At 39.4% G+C, this 22,327-nt stretch overlaps 1 protein-coding gene across 1 annotated transcript; it reads right to left on the bottom strand.

Annotated features, from left to right (window-relative positions):
• Positions 1 to 1,278: 1,278 nt before the first annotated feature.
• On the bottom strand, positions 1,279 to 22,100 carry LOC122980475 (DNA-binding protein RFX7-like). Its single transcript, XM_044348528.1, has 9 exons — positions 21,815 to 22,100; positions 17,957 to 17,990; positions 13,054 to 13,142; positions 12,660 to 12,782; positions 10,720 to 10,836; positions 9,931 to 10,015; positions 9,608 to 9,821; positions 9,092 to 9,369; positions 1,279 to 8,003 (listed from the first exon to the last, which is right to left on the bottom strand). The coding sequence occupies exons 1-9, from the start codon at positions 21,928 to 21,930 to the stop codon at positions 4,776 to 4,778; spliced, it is 4,284 nt and encodes a 1,427-aa protein (XP_044204463.1). The 5' UTR covers positions 21,931 to 22,100; the 3' UTR covers positions 1,279 to 4,775.
• Positions 22,101 to 22,327: the final 227 nt, after the last annotated feature.

The raw sequence follows: 22,327 nt of genomic DNA on the forward strand, positions 1-22,327 counted from the left end.
ATTCGAGTGTAAAAGATTGTCTGTCTATATGTACCCTGTGATTGACTGGTGACCTGTCCAGGGTGTACCCCGCCTCTCGCCAAATGTCAGCTGACACTGGCTCCAGCTCTCCTGCGACCCTCTAGAGGATAAACAGTATAGAAAATGGATGGATGGGTGTTTGTTGTAGTTAAACCAAGACTTTCTGTGGCACTGATTTACCTCTGTCTTTCCATATTAGTCACTCCTTATTTGTTGTTTAATATGAAAATGGTTATTTCTTTAAAAAAGCAGATGATCTTTAAAAACCCTGCTCAACCATGCAGGTGTTTTCAATTATTTTCTGATTAGAGTCACACAGCAGACGTTTTATCTGGTCATAACAGGGAAATAACACTAATTACATTAATGATGGCTCTGCTGCATTTAGGTGTTCCAGTAAGCCATGCAGAATACTAGGATCCTGGACCTGCAAGACCCTGTAACAAATACAACCTTTACCAACTGTGCCGTTGTCTGCTGTGAAAAAGTCTAGTTCATGAGATCTCTAAACTTCATGAACTAACAGGAATGATAATGATAAAGCTGCACATTGTCGCACCCCAACAGGTGCAATAAAACTGACCAGAGAGTCATGGAGATGCATGATGTGTTTCTGCCCACCGTCCTGAGAGGAGGTCTAATCTGGTGAATGAAAGGCCTGTAGTGATTCTCAAAATGTAGTTCTGTTTAATTGGGTATAATTTGGGAGAGCAGTGGAATAAAGGTTAATGAGTGTTTACTGGTAAAAAAAAAAAAAATTGAGCCGGGAACTTGAGGACAGTCAACTTTCTCTCAATAGCTGCTGCCGAAGTGCCCTTGAGCACGACAGTTAACCCCCAACTGTAGGATAGTAGTTATACTGCTCACCTCCCAGATATTAATGTGATTGACTGTGCCTATTACAGCTTATTGTAATCAGTGATTTAATTACACGCTGATGAAAACCTGAGCTTTTCTGCCTAACAAACATAAGGAATACCATACTGTGATTGATGATGTTTTTCTTATTAAATGTTGTGGTCTAACTATAACAAATGATCTCCAGGGGTTTGTGTTTACTGAAGTGGCTTTTTGTGTGACACATAGATGAAGAAGCATGTGTTCCCTGCTTAGAAAGCTCCAGCCTTGCCTTTTTTTAGAAATGTCATGCAGACTTTAAACAAACACTGATTACAGGATACTGATGTACTTAAAAATGTTTATTCGTTTTAAAAAGACTTTAAAAACCGAGCACTTCCCCTTATAAAAGCACTTTCTAAAATGCAAAAAAAAAAAAAAAAAAAAAAAATCCCCTGTACACTCAACACAGCAACATAACTACAGTGGATGGCAGTTTTACAGCTCTGAACCACTTACAACAAGAGGAAGGGTAACGTCTTCGTAACACAAACATCAGTGCTAACCAAATAAAGCCAAATATTTTTACAGACACACAGTTAAGATAAACATTTAAAAAATGAGATGACGGATTCACAAACTAAATATAGATAAGAAAAGTTTGTCTAAAATATGAAATAAGAATCAAAATGAGATTATAAATTACAATGATACAATCTGCGTTTACAGGAGTTTAAAGGACTGTAATCTATATGAAACGTTGTCCATTGATTAACACACTAATGGATACAGTTTATCGCTTTTGGATTCTCATGCATCAGTGCATGAAATCAAGAAAGTAACTCTCACACAAACTTGTGCAAATATTTTCTGGGAAAATTTACATAAATGAGCCAAAATCCAGTCCTAAAAAGTTTAAGGTAACAAGAGTTTTTTAATTTCTTTTGTAATTCGCCACAATGTATTGGACAAAGTATTGTATATGACCTGTGATAATAAGCTATGACACTTAAAAGTACACTACATAACATCATAACAGTTAGGGCTGTGTGATAGGACCAAAATCTCATATCCCGATATACGTAATTTTATATCCCTATAACGATACGTATCACGATACAGCACATTTTCTGTAAATTCAATGAATAAATAGTTTCTGGTCTGGTCTACACTTGTTATGTTACTATAAGTACAATAAAAGCTTTGCAAGTAAAAAGCCAAGAAGAGTAATTTATTAATGTAATCCGCACAAAAGATGGACGAAAAATATTGCAGTGAAGATTGTGATTGGTGACACAATGAAATAAGGGATAGAGCGTAATATGAAACGATAGACATTTTTCTATCGTCACACCATATATATATATCGTCATATCGCACAGCCCTAAAAACAGTGCAGGTCAGATTATTGTGAATTCACGAGATTATGTGGTATGCGAGGTTACATCGCCTGTACAAACAACACACACTAAATGAATAGCAGTAAAACAAAACACGCTGAGTCACACTCCAATCTGTACAACAACTGAAGTTAATGTGACCAACAACACAAACACCCTCTGAGATCTAATGCTAATGTAATGCTAACAGTTCATGAATAAATTACAGTGTTTTATACCCCCTTTAAAACATTTTTACCTGTTGGGTTTACAAAAGAGCATCAACAACAGTAATGAAACGAACCCTTAATATTATTTAACATGTTTTTACAGTGCTGCAATTGTTTCCCCGTTTGTTATAACTCTTCAATATGTCCACCACATGGGAGATTTACATTAAACACCCAAGATCTTAGTGCAGGTTACATTTAAAAGTTCATCTTTGGTATGGACATAAGGCTCAGACACCAAAACCCTCAGGAGCACCTTTGAGATGATCTCATTTGTGATAGTGCATGCCTTCTTTACTTGTATCACTGTAAAGCTGGACTCTTCACATTTAACAAGTGGTTAGCTGTTAGCTACATTTTGATTGATTCCTCAGGACTGGCAGTGAAAATGTTCCTTTATCATCCAAACCAAAACACAGTGCATTTTAGTAAAGAAACACAGATATTGCAGATTGTCAGTGCAGTATGACGAGCGCTACGTTTGGAAATAGAGTTAGTAGTTCCTTTCACCTTCATCTACTTCGTCCATTTAGTCATTTTCAGATTAAAAACACCTTCAAATCAAAGGAGTAATTTTCTGAGTGCTAAAGAAAATTGGCTATAATTTTATCCTATTTTTATCTTCCTATAATTCTTCTTTATACGTTGAAAGTGCATAGAAGGGGTTGAATTTAATGCTCAGTTAAATGGTTTCTTTTATAAATGTCTTCCCTTTAATGAAGTTAAACTTAGTGAGCTGTTTGTTTATTGATATGGGGAAAGTAATATGTCATTATTTTTGCCATATAGTGTGTTGGTGGTATTTCTTAATATATATATATATGGATAAAACAATTGTATTATATTATACTGACAGCTCTTGCTTCATGTTCTACTAGTCCGGTCTGAACTTGGACAAACTGCTTTTAATTTTAGTGCATCTGATACTTCAAAATCAACACTCAGACCTTTTGGACACTTCAGAACCTCCCAACCTCTACTAGCAATTTTTTTACATGACTGTATTTTATTTTATATTTTAATTATTTTAATCTATTTGGAATGTCTTAGGGGTTTTTTACATAACAGTATTATATTTTACATTTGAATGATCTTAATCTATCACATTATCTTCCTTAATTGGTACATTTTAATGGCTGTTTTTTAATGAGCTAATGGAGCTAATAATACAGGTTGAATGGATGAATGAAAGTAAGAGGGTTTCATTATAATATCTACATTTTTATAGATAGAAAAGTCTTTACATTTTTGCTAAATGTGGCTTATAATAATTATTCAGAGTGCATAATGAGGCTTAAATATATTATTGACATAATCTTCAAATTGTCTGAGCTCTGCTGATGTTGCTCAAACTCAAATCTCTTAATGATTAAGTGAATACGACCAGACAAATGTTACAATATCAAAAATGAAAGTTGAGCCACACATCGCCTCCTTTTATGGTTCTGATAGAGTTGACTATAAACAGATACCCTTCATGCTCCATCAAGGGGAACAATCTGTAAGGGCAGTAACATCATTATGTTTATATAAATAGCAATCATGCTAATTCTTCAGCAAGAATATATTCATGGGATGGATGAATTTGGGTCTATGTTCCCGTCACTAGATGGGATTTCTATAAGTCAGCGTACACTTATAAACATGTAAGCAGATTCTCCGCTAAAGTTAACGTGTTGTATTTTCTCAGGTGGCTCAGGAGCGTCTTCATAACGCCAGTGATACTTCCAGTTGTTTTCAGCCAATCTACATTGCACATAAATGTTTCCATGATGAGAGATCATTAGTTCAGTTGTAAACATATTCTACCTTATGTTTTAATTAGATGATGCCTGCAGTTGCCAAGATTACGAAACAATGATATCCAGAAATATTGCTGGCTTATAAATAATGATCTTGTTTCACTCATTTTCAGATGACTTTATACTGAAAACTCAATGGCTCTGTTCTGAATTTAAATGGACTTTTTAGTGAAATATAAAACACAAAATGAAAAACACTTATTTTATTTTGATTGGTTTAGTTTTAGGTATTTTTTGTTCAATACTTTCGTTTACTTGTTGGAAATGCTCTTGAGAAGAAAAAAAAACAAACAAAAAAAACATGAGGTGATGTTCTCTGACGAAAAGAAACGACCAGCATTTTAATCAGAGTCTTGCAGCATCATTTTAGTTCAGCGTGGCACTTAAACTGGACAAACCTCATGGTGTCCAGTGTTGCATTATAAAGTGTAAATGCCTGAAAAATAAATAAAACATACAGCAACCAAAGATTAACATGTTCAACATGATTTAAAGAAGCTCTACGATCAACCAATCAACCCAACAGTTGGATGATCTTTGCTTTCAAGCCACTCGAGTCCGCTTGAATGTCCCGTCTCGCTGGTGATTTGCTGAAACAGCTGATCATTTGCCAACTCCTCTGGAGTGGCATTTTGATATTGCTGCTGATTGGGGTCAAACAGAAGGTTTGTGTCCAGTGCATTAAGGTCATTGATGCTACTGGAGAGCTCCGATGTCATTCTGATTTCACAAGGGAAATCTGTTCCCCCTGTAGTTAGCTCCGACACCTGTTCCATGAGCTGATTGCCAGCAGTGAGGCTGTTGTCTGTTAGGAGGTCTTTAACGGAGAAATCCAACTGCTGGTGCTGCTGTAGCTCTTGCTGCTGCTGTGAACTCAAAGTTAGCAGCATGGACTGGGCCTGCTGCTCTCCAGAGGCTGATTGTACTCGGCTGTCACCTGCAGAGAGAATCATTTGTTCATTAATAGCATTTCCGATGAGGTAATTCGGCCTTTGCAACTTGCAGCTGCTGGTGGAGTCGGAGGCCATCAGGCTGAGGTGGTTGTCAGTGCAGGAGAGGTTGGGGTCAGACTCAAGGATCTGAGTGAGGTTCATGCGTGCCGTGTAGCTAGAGGGTAAATTATTGATGCCCAGACCCCTCACGGTATCGTCGTGGTCCCCGTCCATCTTGCTCAGCAGGACGTCGGTGATGTTTTTGCTGTTGCATTGTTGGCCCGGCATGGGCAGAAGCTCAGTTTGCATCATGATGTTGAGCGGCACAGAGCGGCTCCTCTGAGCCAAGCTGCTTGCCCCGAGGTTTCCCTGACTGTTGGCGAAGATGTTTAACACTTCAGGTGTCACTGGAGAGTTAAATGGAGACACGCCTGAACGGGGGATATGGGGAAGGCCATTGTTTCCTGTGTTTCCACTCAAGTTCCTCTGATGCACAGCGGGGCTTACGCTGCGACATCGAAAGGTTCCAGTTGTAGCTGGGGTGTTGGTGGCTTTGTTGTCCAGTGGGGCAGGCACCGCAAAACCCTCCTGTTTGGCCATACTGGCTACCTGCTGCTGCACAGGCGAGATGGGAGTCAGGCGGCCAAAGTGGCTGTCATGGTGCCGTGCATGAGGGATGGCGAAGGCGTGAGGCTTTTGAAAGTGGTCATCTCTAAGGCCCTGATAGCTGGGTAAGATTCCCACTCCACTGTTAGACTTGTTTAAGTTTCCACTGCTGCTGTTGTAACTGTTGTTCATCCACTCCAGCCTGGCCTTGTCTGGGTGGGTGGCCATTGGCCTCTGCATGGGCTTGACAGGGCTACTGGAGACGGTGCTGCCGTCATGGAAACCAGTGATGTTGGAGTTGATGGGTGTAAAGGCGAAGGGGTTCCTGCACTCCACAGGACTGGGCGGCACAGTGCTGCTGCAGTTGGAGTGCGGAGTACCAGCTGGGGTGTGACGACTGCTTCCCAGAGCACTGTCCACTGGGGTTGTGGAGGCAATGCGGGAGCAGGGGCTCTCTCCAGTCAGACCTTGGGCTCCTCCCATCATTTCTGACGTGGGTGTGGGTGTCGGGGTTGGAGTTTGGATTGGGTTGCTGCTGCTGCTGTTTGCAGTGTGGTAGAAAGCAGTCATCGTCTGATTGGTGGACATTATGTTGTCCGGCATCACGGCCTGTTGGCCTTGCAGTGTGACACAGTCTCCAAACTCCTGCATGTTGTTAAGTTTCATCTGCTCTTCCATCTGCACCAGCTCCTCTACTATGCTGTCCTGAGTTACATCATCATCAAAGGTAAAGTAGTCCATATCCGTCTGCATAGGGACCTGACCTGACGATGAAGCTTGATCCAAAAAATCCATGGGTTCAGTAGCGGGGTTGGGCTGAGTGTAGGTCTGTTGTTGAGCTCCTTCCAGACTCCCTGTAGTTGAGTTTGAACTCCTAGGATCACCTGAATGTTTCTGGAGGCCGGGATTATTAAGTATAGCATGCACGTTAGCCATTGTGTGCCCCTGCTGTTGCTGTATTAATGCGTGACTGACTGAGGTGCTAGTTTCCATAACAGTGGAAGTGTTTTTCCTCTGCATCAAGCTCTGTGTTTTGGCAACAGTGTAGAAGCCACTGGCTCTGAAAGAGGAAGTGCATAGTGTTTGGACTTGAGTGGACAAGACAGAGTTCATCTTCATCTCAACCTCCCTCGTGGCAGGTGCACTTTCAGGTCTAGCTGGAGCTCCTGGACGGGGGACCATACCAATGGTGTTTCTAATCCCATATCCAAAGCCAGCAGCGCCCTCTCCTGGCTCCTGCAGCATAAAAACCCTTTTGACTGGAGAAACGACTGGGCTGAGGCCGGAGCGTTTCCTGAAGCTCTTGGTAGACAAGAAACCTTCCTTTGCTGGTGTTACACTGCTGCTTTCCCCAAATGAAGGTGCTCTGCTGGTGTTCAACACAGAGACAGTGCTGGTACTCTGAGTGGAGGGAGATAAGTGCAAAGTGCTTGTATTATTAGTGTTATTATTGCCGCCTTCAGTAGGTGCCACAGTGTTGGTGTTTGAGGAGGGGTTTCCGTCGTATTTAGAGCCAGACGTTTCCTCCAGACCCAGGAAACCTCTAGTCTGAGGTATGGGCACACTGGCGGCCCTCTGTACAGCTCCTCCAGCCCTATTAGCCATTTCTCCCTGAGTCAAAATGAGACTGTTGGGATTTTGGTTTTGGCTGTTCTTGTGTATAGCTTCAACTTCCATTTCAACATCGACGGTATGAGTGTTAGTAGCCTGCCCCGGCCTGGCCACTGGGGCCAGAACGGGGACAGCAGAGGCACTCATGCTTTGACTGGAGCCGACTTCCTCTGCAATTGTAGCACTGCTAATGCCCGCAGATGCCGGCCGCAAAGTAGTGTTTGTAAGGGAAGTGGTGGTGTTGCTGCTGTTGGGTGCAAGCGATATAGCTGTCATCTTGACCAGACTGACTGGGCTGACATGACACGTAGTCATCACAGTCTTAATGGGGCTGTTGGCGATGATCATGGTGGAGGGCGAGCGCAAAGTGATAGCAGTCGTGGATGAAGGCTTGGGCAGGATTTGGGCATAGCGCTGCCGAGCTGTGCGTTCCCCCGCTGGACTGGTTAGAATATTTTGGGGGGGTTTGGGGCTTTGTTTCAGCAGCTGGGCTGGCTGGGTCACCATTTGGAAGTTAATAGGCAGCACTTTGCTATCCCCCATTCCCACTGGACTGGGAGACATCAGCTGCCTGCTCCTCTGTACCTGCAAAGATGGAAGAGTGGAACAAATCGAGATGATAATCATAAGACCACAACATTGTTTGTTTGTTAGATTTTCATACAATAATCTTCAAGTTTGAATCCAAATTTGAACATTCTTTGAACCTTTTATATTTAACATTCATCACCTACACGTGGGTATTGTAGCTTAGTATTTTTAGCTGTTACACAGTTTTGTTGTCATCTTTGAATCTTCAGCTGTTTATGGTTATTCTCTAATTCCAGGAAATGGTCACTTATAGTGACACAGTATTGTCATTAGCTATAATAACTCTGCTGATGGGATAATCTACATAGTAGGTAAAATACAGTCTATGTTTAGTGTGAGACAGAGAAACACCAATTTTCATTCTCTATTTGCATGATGTTTCTTTAAGGAGACTAGAATTTATTTTAAGTACATAGATGTGACGTCTAAATGTCTAAACATATGAAAACTCAGTGATATTAGCTGAGCTACAGAAATGAGCAGCAAATTTTATTGAACATAGTTTATGTTTTGGTGACCACAGCAAAATGAATTATTATTTGTTTTAACTAATCATCTTTGATAACTAAGCGGACAAGGTTTTAGATCAGGAATTAATGTTTTTCAACAAATGTCAGTTACACTCATATCCAAACAAAATTCCTTACTGAAATATTAACAGACGTTGAACATTTATCATTGACTGATTCTGTAAACACATTTTCATATTCACCTGTTCAGTGTTTACTGAGTAATTAAACTGGAAACAAATAAGTAAAAATGAATAAATAATAAAATAATAATGTAATTTAATGCAATGTGCATTAGTCTGATACTTGTTTAATGTCAGCACATATAGGATTTACTAATTTATTAAAATGAAATCATGAGGTGTAATTTTGAAAACAATGCACCAGTCAGACTGTATTTCTCTTTTCTAATTAATTAATCAACTCAGTTGCTATATATTTTTTTTAAAAACTGGTGATTTTGGATGCAAATTAGGTTTGTTAGTTAGCATTTTTTTTCCTCTGAGGTGAATCCAGATGACAGTTCAATATTACACTCAACAGTGTACTCCACAGAGAGACCTGCTTTCTCACCGTGATGGGACTCGGGACGGCAGCAACCACAATGCCTATGGCTGGCTGAGGTGACGGAGGGATGGGGCTACCACAAGGCACACTGTCTGCTCTCTTCATTTGTCCCTCTCCAGGTAAAGGGGAGTGCAGCTTCTGTTCCTGTTGCTTCCTCTGGATCTTCCTCTGGAGCTGCTGCTTTGCATCGACAGTGGGCGATGACAAGGTTGTCACTTGAGGCTGGAAGGAATGAGCCTCAGCAGTGGGGACGAAAGCTGAGACCGTCTGCGGGGCCGTAACATCTGAATAAAGGAAACAGGGAGATTTAGATCTATCAAGCTACTGTTATTAGTAAAAGTAATAACTTATATCATGACGTAATGAATATGCTTGAGTTACATGTACAAATCGTCTGATTACAGCATTATAGAAGGCGACACATTAACTCAATGAGAGCAGTAACAGACAACGGCCACCAGATGTCTCTGTCTACTTCTGTTTTTCACACAGGGGGCATCAAGCCAAAGCAGACTTGCCCACCTGTTTTAGTGCCGGTCATAATGGTGAGAGCTGCCAAAGACTTGTTGCTGATATAGTGGCTGTCGATTAGGAAGCGAGCCAAGTCTTCCACAGTATCGAACTGGCGTTTCAGCACCTTCTGGGCCCACTCGCACACCAGATCGCAAGCAGCGTATCGCACTTCTTCTTTTATGCAGCTCAGCTGGCCTGAAGACTCCAGTACATCACACTGGAGCTGAACACATTAGATATGTGGTTACATGTTTGACAGACTGCATAACAGGACAGTGACAAAGTCAGAGTCAGAATAGAAATGTTTACAAGAAAGATGTGAATGTGCTTACTCCGTCTCCTGGTTTGTGTAGATCCAGACTGGGTAAAGATGGCATGTGAACAAAAGGCCTCTTCCTTAGTCCGCTATAGCAATATGTAAGCTGGTGTTAAGATAAAAAAACATGTGATTCCAGTAAATGAACATATGCTGCCTAATCAATAACAACATTCAACAATAATTACATTTATAGACATCTAAAACTACCACCTCATGTCCATATCATGATATTCAAGTGTTTAAGAACACTTTGCTTGAGTAAAACTACACAAATTTAAAATAAAATGAAAATTTGTATGTGTTTAATATGTTGATACTGAACCAGCAAAACCTTTTTCTTATTACTTTACAGATTCTTTCAATTAGTGTTTATGTTGTAAATATTGTGTACATCCGAAGAAAACGATTCCTTCTACATGAGCGATTTGTTATGAGTTTGAAGTAAACTCCCTTTAACTGGCAAATATTTAAAGTTTTTCCACATCATAACAAAATTAATGAACTATGACCCCACCTTAGACAATTTATTGACCTGGATGACTGAGAGTCATGAATATAAACCAAACTTTATACTTTGACGTCATCACAAAAGTAGAAAACAAAAAATCACGACTGCATCGTGAAGGTCAAGATCACAGCGATTCCCCCTGAGGGTCTCTGTATTATGCTACTGCTTCCGAGGCAGAGGGGGACTTTATTTCATTTCACATCTATATTTAGAGAGCTTATGAACTACAACAGCAGATGGTCTGTGACCAGAGACAGAGGCCAGACTGTTACAATCCATTCCAGTGAAGGATATTTTGACTTTCCTCTCATGCCAAGTCGACGTGCCTTCATGTTCGGGAAGACATTTTTCATCATTTTTCCAAAGTCTGCAGCACTGAGTGGATGGTAGTTGAGATTGTCACAGAAGCTCCTGTAAGAAATAAGTAAATGTAATTAAGAATACAGAATGAACAAAAAACAAGTCAGTGTTACACCAAACTATTTTTTAAACTCTAAAATTCAATTTTCGTCATTGTGTAATAATGTTGGTTCAAACAATTAAAGCTGCTCTAATAAATATTATTATGTTAACAATGGATCTGATTAAAATTATTATGTGAAGGGCTCGCTCATGGTGACAAACCCACAGAAAATGATCACTTGACTCTGCGTTTTAGTGTCTTTTAGCTCATTGTTTTGTTTTTACTGCCTGCTGCTTTACTACTGTGGTTCAGTCTCACTGCTCTCATTAGCGTTGTTTCAAGTTGCAGCAGGCAACTCTTTTCAATAAAAAAGCTCTGATAAACCCACTGTACGCTACCTGCACAGCACTAAACAGCAAATAGATAAAGTTAGTGATTAGCTGATGAACATAGTGGAGCATTTAGCAGCTAAGGAGACAGATATCTCCTGAAGTTCATGGAGACCAAACCAGAGCTAAAAAGAGTTTAACGAGTGACTTAACATCCCTGAAAATCTTTTGTTTTTGCTGACAGTGGTTTACAGGTGTATCCAGAACGTAACAGGTGCAACAAAGCACACCTCTGATGAAACACTGCTTTTCAGTCAGGTGGTAAGTTGCTTTTTAATGTGATAATATGTCATTTTTGTTTTTAAAGCTTGTTGTGCTGCCCCCAAGTAACCAAAAAAAAATCACTTAATGTAGCTTTAAAGGTATAATATGTAAAGTTAACCAAGAAGAACTGCAACAGTTGAGTTGCAATAGTGATGTAAACTCACAATTAGACAGATTTATAAAATTAAAATGAAACTCTAAAATTACCCATTTCTGACATTCTTGTATTGTGGTTGATTCTGCATCATCCCCATTCCCCTCTTACATAAAATGCCTTTAATAGGTAATATTGGGAAAACATCCCAAACATGCACCATATGCAGACATGAATCTGTCTACCATTAATTGTAGTCCATTCATTCAACTCCTTCTAACAATGTTGCTTGGTACAATCATTCTTGTGTTCAAAGTATGAGTTATATAGAAGCTCCACTGAGCATTTTTATACAAAATCTACTTTTCAGGTACCGTTGAGCTTTATTTGGCTGAATAATGTCAAGGTGTTGAAATGTGTGTGTGGGGAGGGGGTGCTGGAATCTTCAAATATCTCCGTCATACTATTTCAAGCCCAAAAGCTGGATGTTTATTTTTATAATGAGATGGAAAACTGTAACAGTTTATGACCTGTAAAATATTGAACATAAATGAAATAACTCCCATATCTGTTGTGACAACTGTGCCTGTTTCATTGTAAAAAAAATTAAACGTTTCATTGTTTTGGAGTGAAAGCACATTACTTCTCTTTGAAGCCTTTTCACCTGTCTATCTGAAAGGCGCCAATATACTTGGGGCCACTGTATTTCTGTTCTAGTAGAGTTAAAAAGACAGTTACATAACACTGTCAGAGCATTTCAATGACTGTCTCAGACTTTCCATTCTAATATTACCGACACATGCTGCTCGGTGATTCCCATGCCTGCAGCGTCTATTTATACTGACGCTTTAGCCAGCAGTCATTCAGAAGAGAGAGAAACACGAACATTATCAGCTGTTAAATAGCTGATAAATAGTCAAATAAAGTGATAAACAAAAACTGTTTCATTCTGTGTGTGGTTTATACAAAAAGTGCTTAAAGAAAGTCTCAACAGTAGCAACAAAAACCTTTATTCTTATTAAAGAAAATGTGGAATTTCTGTTAAAATACTTTCTTTCTCTGTCAGTGTGCTGTTTATACCTACTTGTATTCATCATAGACCTCCTGTTTGGGGAGAGAGGTCTCTGGGTATTCCTCTAAATGATTGCGGATCCAGCTGAACGCATGCATCTGCTGCGTGCGGCTCGATGACAGGGCACTCTGGTCACTGAGGAAAGATGTGGATTAACAATTAACAAGCGACGAAGCATAAGACACTTCGCTGACGCAAGTCTCCGTAACATTAGTCCTGAGGGATCATCCTCAACAAAGCTTCTTCTAACCCCTGTGTGTTAAACTGGTAGTACTGGTCAACTGACTGGATTGTACACCAGCTGACTAATATCCTCCCAAGATATCAAAAATATAAGCTCAACTGAAGCATAATTTCTACATTTTCATCATCTGTCCCTATGTCTAAAAATCAGGTGCATCTTTACCTTTTATCAGTGCTGCTGCTGTTGGGACCAGAAGGCAACTTCAGGTAGAGGTAGAGTTTTTCAATGTCTGAGAACTTCTCGACATCTTGCTGTAAAGATAGAAAAGGGACAACAAAGGGGAGTTTTAATAATTGGGTTTTTAATTCATCAGCACAAAGTAATTTCCTGCCATGATTTTTAAAGCAGAGGTGGTTCTGTTGTAACTGCAGAGCACATACATACTGTTGGATAATTCATAGCAGTAAAGGCTGTAAATGAGGCTGATTTTGTCTAAGTTTTGCAACTATTTGCTCCCAGTGACACAGTTCAACAGCTCATCTGCCTTTTAGGGCTGAAACTTTCAGTTAATTTTCAGTTAATCAGCAGATTATTTTCTCAATTAATCAATTAACATATTCAGATGTCTTGTTTTGTCCAACCACCGTTCCAAAACATAAAGATGAGAAATTACTATCATAGACCACAAAAATAACAAATACAGAAAATATTGACATTTGAGAAGCTGAAACCAGTGAATCTTTTGCATATTTATTGACTTGACTTAATAGTTGCTGATTCATTTTCTTTTTCTTCAAATAATCGATTAATCAACTAATCGATTCAGCTCTACTGCCTTAATTATAGTAAAGGAGTAAACTATTTGCTTATTCTCAGTACAAACGTGACAACAACACAAATAAGCAGCCATGTCTGAAACTGAAAAAGATGCTAATACAACTTGAAAAAGTTAAAAACAGTAGGGATGCACAATATTATCGGCACGTCATCGGTATCGGCCGATAAAAGCTCTAAAATGAAATATCGGCATCGGTGAATTCTGCCGATTATCAGAGGCCGATATGTCGCCATCTCCTCCACCGCCTGACTGTGCTTCCCTTGATGGACTGTGTCACCCTGACGGTCCCGGTGTTTCCTCCACAGGCTCCACTTCACTCAAGCTGCCCGTCAGACCCGCTGCTTCTTCCTACTTTAACCTGAATAACAAACCGGGGCTCATTGCTCCACATAGAGAGCCAGGGCTAACATTAGCTGGGAGGCTAGCGAGGGCTAGCTGGCTGTGCTTCCCTCCGGTCATACTGCGGCTAATGCTCTGCTATCCTCCCAGCTAACGTTAGCCCTGGCTCTCCATGTGGATCCAACTGGACCACTGAGCCCCGGTTTGTTATTCGGGTTAGAGTGAGAAGTAGCGGGTCTGATGGGCAGCTGAGTGAAGTAGAGCCTGTGGAGGAAACGCCAGGACCGTCAGGGTGAAACAGTCCATCTAGGTGCTGCGGTGTTCGGCTGCACAGATAAGAAATCCTTTGGCTGACAGGATGTACCATTCTGTTTGAAAAATAAAAAAAAAACTTCAACTTCTTCTTTTTGGTTTATAATGGCGGTTAACAACCAGCGTATTAGGTGCATTACCACCACCTTCTGCTCCGGAGTGTGGACCAGAGATTAAATCCTACACATTAATCCTGTCTGTCCTGTCTGTCTAATAAACTCAAAGAAAACTCTACTGCTCCACCAACTTGGCAGGTTCATTAAAGTTTTAATGCTGAGCTCCTGAACTCCAGTCCTCCTAAATTCTTCCTTCATATATTATCTTTCTTGATCATAGTATAATCTATGCTTGTATACATAATAGTCTCCTCAGCCAGCTGGAAAAAAATATGTGCATATATCGGTATCGGCATCGGCAATCGGCCACAATGAGTTGGAAATATCGGCATATCGGATATCGGCAAAAAATCCAATATTGTGCATCCCTAAAAAACAGTACTTAAAAAAACAGCTCAAACATCTAAAGCACATAACAATATTTTGTTTATTTTGTCTTTATCAAGGCAGCTCAACGAGTGAATATTAAATATTTCATCAAAACCCAGCTTCTGTAAATATGATATGATTGAGTGACTAAAGTAGGAAACATCTTGTCTTGTAAATCATGCCGGCAGTGGAACATTTTTCAGAATCTTGGATGCTGTTCTTCTCTCTCCCCTCATTTCCTGTCACCTCTCATCAGTCTACTATCAAATAAAGGAAAAATAAACTAAAAATATACTAAAAATATACTTCAAAAAAGATATAAACATACAAACAAAAGCAAAGTGAGTCATGATAAATCAAATAAAGGCACATTATGTTAATACATACAGTATACTTAAGATCATGCCTGCTCATTCAGCTTTTTGCATGGTCATCTTGAACCTGTCACTCTCATTCATTCATACCCAACACACACAGACCAAGACCCTGATCTACAAACAGCCTTCAGCCCTTCTTACACCCTCTTCAAAGGGAAAAGGAAACATGATAAGTTTAAATTCTTCCTGCTTGAACGGCATCATGCATCTGTATAGTTTTCCATTACAGTAACAGTTTGGTTCCTAAAAACAAAAAACCTATTAGTTACACCAACAATTTTCTAAGAGATCAGGGACAGAAACTTTACTGAACTTAAAGGCAAAATCTGTGATCAAAATATAAACAACAGAAATTTCAAAACACAGGATCTGAACCTGCTTTCAAATATATTGAAAGGCTTTTAAACACAATGTCCTAAATTACAGACAAAACTAAATGTAATTTATGAAGGTTTTGTGATGATTAAGGTTTAAGTATCAGTAATGTGTCGGCATACAGTAGTAAAACGAGCCAATGTTGTGAATTATGATTCAATTATGAAATTCATGAAATACTTATTTTTATCTATACTGTAATTCGACCTAAATGTTTAAAAGTTATTCTATCTTTATGCTTTTTCATCTCTCACAAAACCAGTTAAATCTACAGATAGGGTTTAAAAGCAGTCATCTTAAAATTAGAAGCTTAGTACCTTTATGTTTTCTATTGCTTTTTGATAATAAAACAGAGTGAGGAGAGATTCGTTAGTGTCAGGATTTAATAAATCAGGGTATTTTGTAGACTGGGAACCGGATCCATGAGGGAAACCTCTACCTGAAGTTACATCTACCACTGAAACAAAAAGGACAACATCATCTGCAAACAGTAGAGATACAAACCTTACATTACCAAACTGGCACACCCTAAACTTCATTCTGTGTCTTAATATACGTGTAGACAGGATTAGCTAATTTCCATAACCTCTTTATTATCTTCATATGTCTTCTGCTCTGACACTTCTGTTACTACCTATTACATGGACAGGACAAACCTGTTCACACAAGCTTTGTTTAAGCCACACAGAAACAGTGGAGCAGTAGGTTTCACAAACAGCTCAGCAGGAACACGCTGAAGAAATAAGGGAAACCATCTGATGCAGCATTTTCAGGGAGCAACCTTTAGAAGAAGAGCATCAAGTTTGAAACAAGCTGCAACCTGAGTAGCTCCTCCTCAAAGTGAGCCAATTAAATGTCACTTTGCTCCTTTTTTCCCAAGGTTTAAAAAGAGAAGTACCTCATTATTCATCAGTTAGTTATTTCCTCAGTACATGTTTTATAGAGTAATGAGTGATGAGGGATTACATGAGGGAAGGCAATCTTGGCACCACGGTGCAATTGTGGCATAAAAGATGTTTCGGGATACACTGACTCGTACAGTGCGACAGAGCTGGACTGCAGGTCTATACAGACAAAGTGGAGACAGCAGCATTTTAGAAAATTAAGCCCTAAACCCTGAACACAGGACATTTTAATGTCACTTGGGATCTTCTCAAAGGGCACCATCTGACAGTGGCTCAAGACATTTCCCTGCCCCCAGTTCATCTTTTGCCTTCCTCTCTTGAGCTGCTGCGTGGTTTTCAACAACCTATTTGATGCTGTTCAAAAGTCACTTAAATCAGTCTCTTCAAATGTGTCTCACACCTGAGCTAGCTGGGAGGACAATGAATGACTCCGTCTCTGAGTCTAACAGTGTAGAGATATCAAGCAAGAGTATACTGTATGCAACTCGAATCCTCTGCTTTTAACTCTTCCCTCAGGACAGCTCACTCACACACACACACACACACACACACACACACACACACACACACACACACACACACACGTCCACACACTGCCAGCACATGCCTTCACTCAGACACTTTCACCACTTTTAAATGGCTCCTAAGAATAAACATACTCCGTCCTTCTTTTCTAATTCGCTTCTTTGTTGTTAGGGAACCGCAGATCACCGACGGCAGTAGTTAACACAAACAGAGCAGCATCGAGGAATATGAGTAAATACACATAATTCTCATCGATAAGCACTGTCATTCTTAAACTAGCAGTTCATTTGATCTATGGGCTGCATTTCAAATGCTTTCGTGCTAAAAGGGTTGTGGTAGATCATTCAGACGACTTCCCCGGCCTTTTTAGTGACTCACCTCCTGCCCTGCTGACCTGCACTGTCAATGTCTGTATGTTACTGTGTCTTCAGCTACGCACAATTAACTAATTTCCAGATACCAACTGAGAATAAGAACACAGTATCTCAGTGTCCTGCTTCACTTTTTCATAACAATTGATTACACTGGTTTGGTCATTGCTGTTTACTTTGTCTCTATTCTGTACACTGAGCATTTCTGATATTTTGCCAAAGAATTTTTTATTTATTCTAAACATAAAAACTATTAACAGTACATTTAATACATTGATATTATTTCTGATTGCAAAGAGGGCTGATAAAAGTGATTTCAGTTGAACTTTCATGTGTCACACCTCGAGACACAACGTCCCTACATGCGGAGCTATAGCCAACCAGTAGGGGTCACTAGTGCAATACATTTTTCTGGCTTCAGCTGTGCCCTCTATAGGTTCATCTTGAAACACATTAGCTGAAATATTAGCTGTCATTTCTTAAAATGAAGCCGGGAGCCAAATAAAACCCATCAGAAAACAATAGTGTTTCAACTCTACGTGCATGGACAACTAATAAATGGCAATTTATAGATTAAAGACGTGTCAAGAATACTCACCACAATGTTTTCCACTTTGGATTGAACAGATTTGCTGGAAAAATAAAGACATAGTATAAATTAGTATCGACGCTGGTGTAACATGAGCGCTTGAGTCCAAAGTGTATTTATTTATAAAGCAGAGGAATGTTTGGTATGAAGCGACCCTCCCTTCAGCATCTCTCAGGTCATGTATCCCACCACCATGAACACATGCTGTCATATGTAAAAAGAGAGACAGGCACTGAGTTAACAATGTCTCGGTCAGTTTCATCCCATTTGGATTTCAACTTGAGGGAAGAACATGATGAAATACACCTTTTACTCCTGGGTGTTTTTAGTCATCACATTAAATCACATTTTTTAAAAAGTGAAAAGAAAAATTAAAACTACACAGATACCTTCTAAGAGTTTTCCCAGATGTTTTATTGTGATGTGTGATTTGTATCTATATGTTCATGCTTTCTGTATATTCCTTAGTAAAAGGAGACAGGCACAAGGTGCAGAACAAATCACTTTTTTGTGACAACAAGAAATAAAAAAATCCCACAAAAATAAGCATTACATTTGTGCTGATTCAAAGCATTGGTGCAAAGAGTCAAACTAGTCACATGAATAACTTCTCCAGGTTTAGTTCCTAATCTGCAGACAGGTCAGGCCGTTGACTGTGAGACAGAAGTTACGTCGCATTTAAAGACTCTTACTCAGACGGCACCGGCCTGAATCAGGAGACGGCTCTAAGCCACGACAAGAACAGGTCACTTTAATTCACTGTTACTAGGGGGCCAAGGATTTCCCAGTGCTGAAAGGACTTCATTAAGCTGTTTGCAAGGCAGATTTGGCAGGTCCACTGAATGACACCTGAGGCCAGTTTTTGCAGAGACTTCCATTAGAAAAAAAACAAAACAATCAAAACAGATTGAATCAAGAGATCCTTTGAATCATGTGTATTTATCCAGGTGTAATTCAGTCACTTATATGGAGGTTTGAATGAAAACCAGCACTTCACTATCACTCAACATGAACACAGGGCAACGGTGAGGTTGCAAATGAACTTGCTGACCCATGAACCATCTACCATGAACTGCTCAGCAGCAGGTCAGTGAGGCGAACATCAATATTTCTGCCCTGATCCTGTTAAAAGGTAAACACTTATGGAGTGGGATAAATATTCAATATCCAAATATGTTATTGATGAACTGGCACCAGCATCATGACGTGTTTCCTTCCTTCACTACAGGCATTTAAACTCTGAACTGTTCTGCTTTCTGGTGATTCAGCTGCGAGACATTTTGAGGTAGTTTGACATTTAAAACGTAGTTCATGAGTTCATTCACATTCAGAACAAAAAGGGTCATTTTGGTATGAAAAAATGACCTTAAATCACAGCAATGGCAGACAATGTGCACTAGCAACTGTCAAAGAAATAAAGTAATCTTTTTCATCTGTCTGCTTTAGAAAAAAGGCTCAAAAAACTTTTACAGTTTGATTCAGTATTTTTGTTTTTTTTTTCATGTAAAGAGCTATAAGTATTAGTCCTTATTTCAAAGTAGTAATTTCATACTTCAATCAGAGTTACGTGTGAGTTATGATGTTCAGTTTATTTTTAATACAAATCAAGAAGTGCTTGAACAATCAACTGATAAACAGAGGCTATAACAATAATAATTGATTCATGGTTAATTTATCCTGTATGAAATACCAAATGTGTTGACCACAGCTCCTGAGATTTAAGGATTTGCTGCCTTTCGCTGATTTATATTTTTATCAGTTGAATACTCTTCAAAGTTCATCAGTCAATGTGAATCTGAATTATGTGAAGTCACTTCACCTACTGCAACGGAGCTCGAGGAACTACATAACTGCTGGTTCCAGCGTGGCGTTGGTGTTTAATGATAGAAACAGAGGAAATGTCTAGACAGGCAGAGGGAATGTAATGTAGACTACTACTGCAGTGTCTTTAAATAATCAGTAAACAAGCACGAGATAAAGAGGAGGCTGTGAGATGAGGGTGAGGGTGAACTAATTCAGTGTTTTGGGATGTGAAACAACTCAGTGGTGGAAGAAATATTTCTTTGCTGAAGTAAAAGTAGCAATACCACAATGTAAAAACACTCTATTACAAGTAATAGTCCTGCAATCAAAATGTTACTTATGTTTAAGTACAAGTACAAGTATGCATGTCATTGATATTATGCTGTAGGATTATTATTACAGATGCATTCACATGTAAGCAGCATTTTACTCTTTATCTGATAAAGGTTGAGCTAATTTAAACCGTTAAAGACACAGTTGGATAGTTTGATGTTTAACAAAGCATCATCTTATTCTTATATCTGACCAAATGTTTTAAATATACAATCTTAATCTGGAGAGTAACGATAGCTGTCACATAAATGTAGTAATATATTGTAAATTGTATATACTACTACATGTACTGTGTTGTCTTCTTATGTGTACTTGCTATTCTTATACATACTGTATTGTATCTCTGCGTGAGCTATACACCAGTGAAAGACAAATCTCCACTATTTCCTGCATTAATGGACGATAAAGTTTCTAATGTTTGCTGAAATGTAGTGGAAAACTCAGATAAGTCAAATACAATTGCCTCAAAATTGTACTTCAGTAAAGTACTTGAATATCTACTTAGCTGTATTCCATCACTGTCCATCTGACCCTAAATAACAAAGGCAACTCCCAGACCTGATCAACAGATTTTGATCCAAAGACGACCTTTAACAACCGGACCAAACGTAAAAAGTAAACTGTTGCCAGACATTAACAGTTAGAGGGGAAAATATGTCGTTAAACATAAGTTACATATTATATATACATATTAACATAATAGACATTAAAAACTAATTTCCCCTGAAGTCGAACAACAGAGGCAGACATGCTGCACATCATGACAGCCTACAGTGATGTGAGGACGGCTGCAAACACGACATTCACTAAAAACTCACTACAGTATTGCACTTAAGAACAATTTTGAGAATATTTACTTAAGTACTTCCATTTAATGCTACTAATACTTCAACTTCCCTGCATTTCAGAGGGAAATATTGTACTTTTTACTCCTTCACATTTATTTTACAGGTATAGTTACAAGTAACTTTACAGATTAATATTTTACATGAAAAATAAAGGATCTGTTTATTAAGTACAATATACTGATATAGATTAAACTACTCATGAACTAATAATAATGCAGTATTTGATATAATATTCTGCACAATGACACAACACTGACAAGGGTGCCATGCATAATGAGTAATTTTACTTTTGTTCAGTACTTTAGTTCAAGTGTAATGTACTCAAAATACTGCTGTACTTTCACTTGATGACCTTTAATGTTTATTTGTATTGTTACATTGTGGTATTACTACCTAAGTACTGCATGGAAGGTGACAAAGTAGACTTACTAAAGTACTGTTTTGAGGTACTTTACTGTTCTGCCACTATATACTTCTATTTCAACAACTTTATCCATTTATTTGACAGATACAGTTACTAGTTCCTTCACAGATTAATATTATATATAAACAGCTAATAAAATGATGATTGATTAATAGATGTAGATTTATCAAATAAACAGTACAGGTACAGTTGGTCTCACTTCAATCAACTAAAAACAGTGCTACTTAACACATTAATGCATCACTAATACTTTTTTGTGTACTCTATGTTGATTTAAATCCTGACTATTGGGCTTTGACTTGTAATAGAGTAGTTTTAGAATGTAATACTACTACTTTAACTTCTTTCACCACTGTATATTTTGACTTTAATGGGTAAAACCTCTATAAATGTGGTATCTGATGATGAGTTTCCCTTCAAACATCACACCATGCACAGTAGTAGTGGACCCCTCCTCACCAGATGGAGTTCTTGATCCTGAGCTGCAGAGCGGTGGCCTCAGCGCCCTGCAGCCCGGCGGGGAGCAGGCCCGCCCCGCGGTCCGTCTGCAGCTGCTGGGGGTCCTCCTCCGCCATCACAGCGGGCCTCAGGACTGGCTGGGACGGGACCGGACGGGAGGTATGGACGGGTGTAGTCGCCCGACGGGGTTAAACTACATGGACCGGAGGACGGTGCGATGCTAAAGGGACAGCAGCGCGTCCTGTTGTTGTTGTTGTTGTTGCCACCCAGTCCTCCTGCGACATCTCTCGATTCAAGTCCCAACACTTGGTGAGTTTAAGAGGCAATAGAAACTACGTGTCGCTGTCGAACGCGAGGTAATGCACGGATATAAATAAAGGCGAGTGTAAACAGTGAACGGACATCTGGAAAACAACTAGCTAGTCCCTCCGGTGTGCTCTGCCCCTCACGTTATGGGATTTCTCTGCATGTGCATGGTGAGTAGTAGCTGTTGGGCACACGCATGCGCACTAG

This window comes from Thunnus albacares, chromosome 1 (genome assembly GCF_914725855.1).
Source record: "Thunnus albacares chromosome 1, fThuAlb1.1, whole genome shotgun sequence".
Taxonomy (NCBI): Eukaryota; Metazoa; Chordata; class Actinopteri; order Scombriformes; family Scombridae; genus Thunnus; species Thunnus albacares.